Source organism: Orycteropus afer, unplaced genomic scaffold (genome assembly GCF_000298275.1).
Source record: "Orycteropus afer afer isolate SDZICR_OR568_19922 unplaced genomic scaffold, OryAfe1.0 scaffold00205, whole genome shotgun sequence".
NCBI classification, from domain to species: domain Eukaryota; kingdom Metazoa; phylum Chordata; class Mammalia; order Tubulidentata; family Orycteropodidae; genus Orycteropus; species Orycteropus afer.
In genome coordinates this window covers 2,751,708-2,757,421 of record NW_006921792.1, presented here as the reverse complement: position 1 = coordinate 2,757,421, position 5,714 = coordinate 2,751,708, and the positions used below count along the sequence as shown (strand labels likewise).

Genomic DNA, 5,714 nt, shown 5'->3' with positions numbered 1-5,714 from the left:
CATACAAATCCTGCTGAACCCCTGGCCAACAACTGTCAAACATCTGGGTTCCCAGCCCCTCCCTTTCCCTGCTCTGGAGGAAAAGCTGAAAACCCTTCAACTTTTCTTTTCTCTCTCAACTTTTCTTTGATTGCTCCTTCCCGCCTTTGGACCCATCTCGGGAGGGGAAAGGGCCCACCCCTCTGCTAGGCAAGTACCAGAGGCCCTTACCCCCTAGAGGCCCTTTAGCCCCCTTCTTGGGCCCTTCCCACGGGTCTCTCTACAGGGATCGCGCCACAGAACCAGCTGAGATCATAGAACGGCCTTTTGTTTCCCCACGTTTTCCCTATTGTTTGTTTTCCAACATCTGGCGGGGCTTGGAGAGGGGAGGAAGCCCCTCACACTCCCCCAGCTCTCCCTTCCCAAGAGTTGTGGGTCCGCTCTGGCCAAGGACTTAATCTGGGAGAGACTGGAGCCCGACCCCAGCGAGGCTGCCCCACCCGGGCCTTGCGGTTAGAAGGCGGAGGGAAAGTTGTTCCTTCCCCGCCTTCTTTGCTGCCTGTGGCCCAGGGCGCATTTCTCAGATCTTATCCCAGGCGCGCTGAAAAGTGCGCAGATCCAAGAGGAGTGCTGCTTTCGAACGAGTGGGAGCAAGGTTCCGCCCCTACTCAGGGTGTCCTTTGGTGGGATCCAGTGATTTCAATCCCTGGCCAAAGGCATTGTGGCTGGGCCGCTGCCAGGGCAATGGGAGAGAGAGAGGACGTCACTAGTGGGCAGAAAGCCGAGGTTCTGGGGTCTGTGAGTTTCCAAGGTCAGAAGGGCAGGCGAGTCGCCTTAAAGAGAATGGAGATGCAAATAACTTTTGAAGCAACAAGACTTTGCCTGGGATAGTGGTGGAGTGGCTCTCTCTGGAATGAACGTGGATTTCTAACATCTGACATCCCTTAGGGCTCCGCTTTGAAATTCCAGTACCCTCTCTGCATTTTAGAAGGAGCAGACCAGGGACGATCCTGTGCCGCGGCTCAGGAGCTGATAGGGCAGTGTTCATGCTTCCATGTTCCTGAGATGACTTGAGGTAGCCTCGAGTTCCCTTGTGGATGCTCCTGTCACATTAGAGGTGGCCCTATTCTCCTGCCTTCCCTCAAAGGTTAAATCTTTAAACATCTTGTTCATTCTTAGTGAGTGCAGATTATTTATTAACGAACCATGGCAAAGGTAATCATTGTGAGAAGGCAGGGACCCCAGGTGTTGCCTAGAGAGTTGCCCTGTTAGTGCACCTGTTGGAACCATAGCTTCACGGTACCTCACCATACCCTAGCAGTTGACTGGTGTTACCTGCTTTTTCTGTGGGGTGCTCAATCATCCCTTCTTCTAAGGAGGCTCAGTTAACCCAACTACTTTTAATCTTCCAACTTTGATCCAGGAGATAGAGGGAGGGAAGAAGCTTGGCCTGAACACTTATCACCTATGTGTTTACTTAGCTCATTTTAAATGGAAATTTTGTTTGGCACACTGCACAGTTCTAGAAGCTTTCCCTTTACCCAATTTTACAGAACTTGTGAACTTTGATTTCATAAAGAAGAGCAAATGAGGGCTGCTAAGTGAGGAATGTGGACATACGGAACACCTGCAGTGATTCCTGGATAGTAACATTGGGACCAACAAAAGAGAAAAGCAAATTCTTTGAACTGCTGGACGGCATGTTACAAACATTTCATTATGAAGATGATCCCCAAGGAAGGATTCCTTTGAAATTTAATAGCAGCAGCAGAAGCAGCAGGGGAAAAGCACAACGAAGGACCTGGGTTGTTCAAGAAATGCTCAAAGGCATCATTAGCCAAGTGAAAGGATAGTTTTTGTCCCAGTCCACCCCAGTAAAGATAACGGGGTAATTACAGTGGAGGATACACTTTTTTTCTGTTTATTTAATTTTAGAATTTAAAGTGATTCCCCAAAAAAACATCTTAGAAAATACAGAGGCAAAAAATGAATTGTTGTGTTTTGCCATTGAGTTGGATCCGACTCATAGCGACCCCTCCTTGGATTTCTGAGGTGATATCACTACGGAAGTGGATTGCCCAACTTCCCTTCCGAGGAGTGGCTGGTGGGTTTGAACTGCCAGCCTTCTGGTTAGCAGTCAAATGCCTTCGGCAGTATGCCACCAGAGCTCCTTTAAAAAAAAAAAAAAAATTAATTAGAAAATGAATATTATAAACAAGACTTCAGTGAACAATCTTTTCAATTAGTTCCTTATAATAAATTTCTAGAGGTAAGAGAGCTAGTTCAAAGGACATAATGCACTTTTCAGGATGTTTGAATATTGCCATGTTGTCTTCTAGAAAAATCTGTGCCAGTGTACCCTTTCCCCAACAATATGTAATTGTCTGTTCCCCATACCCACCCACACACTGTATTATCATTTTTTGTCATCTTTGCCAAGCTGATGGCAGGCAATTATCTTGTTGTCTTATTTTGCATTTCTTTAATCACAAGCAAGATTAAACATTTTTCATATCATCTGTTAGTGTTTTTTTCCTTTGTGCTACTGCCAGTTTGTGTTGTTACCTATTTTTCAGTGAGGGTGTTCTCTTTTTTCTTTTCAATGTGATGTGCTATTTATGAAAGCATACTGCCCCTGTCTGCACAACTGAATAATCTCTATGGACTGAAAGGACTCAGCTTTCTTGGCCAAATCTCATTCTCCTGAATAGCAAACACTTGGCAAACCTATAACCATAAATTACTAAAATAATTGACATGATTCCAGTGGAATTATTAGGGATACCAGGCAAAGGCATTATTAGAGAAACTCATGGAAAATACCACGTCTATATTTTCTACTTAGTAGCTTGCATGCCGTAACTCCTTTTCAGCTTGTACTGTAGTGCTTTTTCCCCTCATTTAGAACAATTTTGTTGATGCATTGTTTTTACTAAATGAATCACACTAACTCACTTTATTGTCTGATCCTTCCACTGATAAACAATCTAAAATGATCTACAACTTGTTCTTTAAAACATTTGTTCTAACTTTTTGATGGAAATATGCCTTAGTTTCTCTCTTTGTCTGTGCTACTTGATCACAGAACTTGGACCAATCTTCAATCTGAACAGTTTAGCAGTATGCCATTAATAGCAATAGCAGAAGAGGTCTCCCAAGAGTTGAACCAGGTAATTTCACTGTCTTTTGTGCATTTGTGTAGACCCAATCTTTGTGTTAATTCTTGCCTGAAGGTAGATGATTCTGAAATGAGGTAAGGAAGAGGGAAGAAGAGAAAATTCATTTCAGCTAGGTGGTTAATACAAATAAAGGGCTACACATACAAAAAATTAATAATCTAGGTAATCTGGGCACAAAGTAACTTTAAAAAGTGTAAGATATTAAAGTGTCATATATTATCAGAATGGCTAATATTCTTAACAGATTTAAAAAAAATTGTAACTGGGAAAATGCAATGTAAAATTTTTCCATAGTTGGACTCCAAGCATTTCATTTTAGGCACTAAAAATACAGCAATAGGTAGGAATTACACTTTTCTGCAGCAATTTACATGTATTTAGAAAATCAAATTATATACATTAGAGATGAACAGTGCTTGGTATTAGAATTATAGGCTCTCAAATGTTGGACAAGAGCTTAATGATCAGCTAATTCAAACAACCAATCTCACTGTAAACTTTCCTTTCTCAAAGTAACAAAATACCATCCTACTCAGCGTCATTTCAAACAGCTCAACCTGAAAAGCAAATGGACCAGAAATGTCAACTCTTTTCTCTAGGACAGAGAAAGGAAGCATTTTTTTTTTTAATTCTATAGAGATTATATAAACTCTTTTAATGTGCTGACCTTTGATAGAGTAAAGCCAGTAAGAGGGTTTAGTCATTGAGGTGTTAAATTTTGCAGAACTTTCTAATCCATATTCTCTAATCATTGGTTTGGTAAAGTTTCAGTGTAGAGCAAAGCAAGTACACCATGGCACAAGGAAAGGGAAAAGAGTAGAGGGAGAAGGTGGCGGAGAATGCTATTCCTTTCAAACTCTCTGCAGAAGAATAACTCAGAAAAGTAGGATGAAAATGGTCGCCCAACTTGAAGAATGTAATCATGCACTGAATTGTGTGTAGAAATTGTTGAATTGGTACAGGTTTGACTATATACATTTTCAGCAACAAAAATAAATAAAGCTAAACCCTGAACCTCTCTCCCTGACTTTCTAACAAGACTCTTGGTCACCCAGGAGTTGGTTGGCATTGTTTCTCCTTGGAGAAATGAGTGTGACTCATGTTGTAAGGTCAAGCTTTAGAGACAGCAAGCAATGCATAAATCACCACCAATCCAGATAAAGGAAGATTTACAGGATAGCCCAATAATCCTTACAAAGAAGATGGAGAAGGAGATTTTGATTCTAAAAATATACCTTATTTCCTCCTGAGCAGCATTGTGAATGTCTGCAAGTAGTAGAAACACTTTCTGATTTCCAATCGCACGATCTCCCAGGCACAGTGACTATATTTTTTATCTTTCAGGAAATTGCCTATCCTGTTAAAATATCTCCTCAGTTCCAGGTTGCTCAGCAGAGGCTCCCTAGCTCCTGAGTAACTGATCTCTTCCATCTGTTTTGTGTCTTCATTTTCTTTCTCCTCTTCTTCCAAGCATCGTTCTAGGTACTCTATTTGCTGATCAAGTCCAATTTGGATTTGTTTGAGGTGTTTCTCTTCCCAAGCAGACTTGAAGGCGTGCCGACTGAATATGTTAAAGACCTGTGAAAACATCTCGTAGAAGGCCTCCATGATGTCTCTGTTCATAGGCTGAGTATATGATAGGATCTTTTGAGGCAACTCAAAGTCTTTGTTTTCTGTTAGACATTCTACAGGAAATGAATCGCTCATTTTGTTCAGAATTCTCAGATTTTGCCAGGTGACTCTATTCAGGTGAACATTCAGCAAGCCACATTCCAAAGAGAGGACGCTGGGGAAGAGCAGGCCTACCAGGCACGCTGGCCACAAACAGTTTTGAATCGCATCAGGCTTGGCACTCATTTTTTTTCCTCCGAACTTAAAAAGTCACAAGTCTCAAGGTTGACAATGATGCTTTAGGTTGTCCGTACTCCTTCCTGTGCCTTTTATATATCTGGGTATCTTTAGCAGGAGGAGTTTCTCATTCGTCATTTTACAGTGCTCAGGGTTGGGGCCCTTTTCCTCTGCCTCTGGGACTATTTTTTGACTCTGGGTGACTACACTAACTGGAAATGTTATGGAGTTTTTTTTTTTTTTCTTTGAGAAAAGTATGCTAAGCATTACTGTTGCATTTCCTTAAATGCTTGGATGATGCATCCCAGCACTATAGAATCATCATCACAAGACTGATACAGTCTTTGGGAAAGAACTGAAAGCTGTGGTTCTAGACACTCGTTCACCCAATTCTGTTACATAAGGGACAACAACTCTTTAGGAAAGTTTTCTTGTTTTTTGTACCTGGCAATATAGCCAAACATCCTCTCTCATTAAGCTTAATCATAGACACCAATGAAATGACTATGATTATTTGATTGCTAGGTCATCAGAACATAGCATAGGTTAGGTTTTTCTAATTTTGTTAAATAAACCTTCTATAGTGGGAAATTTTCTCTTTTTATTTGCTTTCTCTGGGTCTCACAAAAAATGAGGAAAAGAAATTTTGTCAATTATCATGGCACTTGCCAATTAGAAGATTTGGTTGGTTTTCTGATGCCATTAGAA

General features: G+C 41.3%; 1 protein-coding gene across 1 annotated transcript; it reads right to left on the bottom strand.

Moving 5' to 3' along the window:
* Window positions 1–4,394: 4,394 nt before the first annotated feature.
* On the bottom strand, window positions 4,395–5,015 carry IFNK (interferon kappa). Its single transcript, XM_007948140.1, has one exon. It carries the CDS (start codon window positions 5,013–5,015, stop codon window positions 4,395–4,397), a length of 621 nt encoding a protein of 206 aa, XP_007946331.1.
* Window positions 5,016–5,714: the final 699 nt, after the last annotated feature.

Excerpts from the sequence above, each read along its gene's own strand:
- IFNK (XM_007948140.1), bottom strand. The coding sequence starts at position 5,015 with ATGAGTGCCAAGCCTGATGCGATTCAAAACTGTTTGTGGCCAGCGTGC.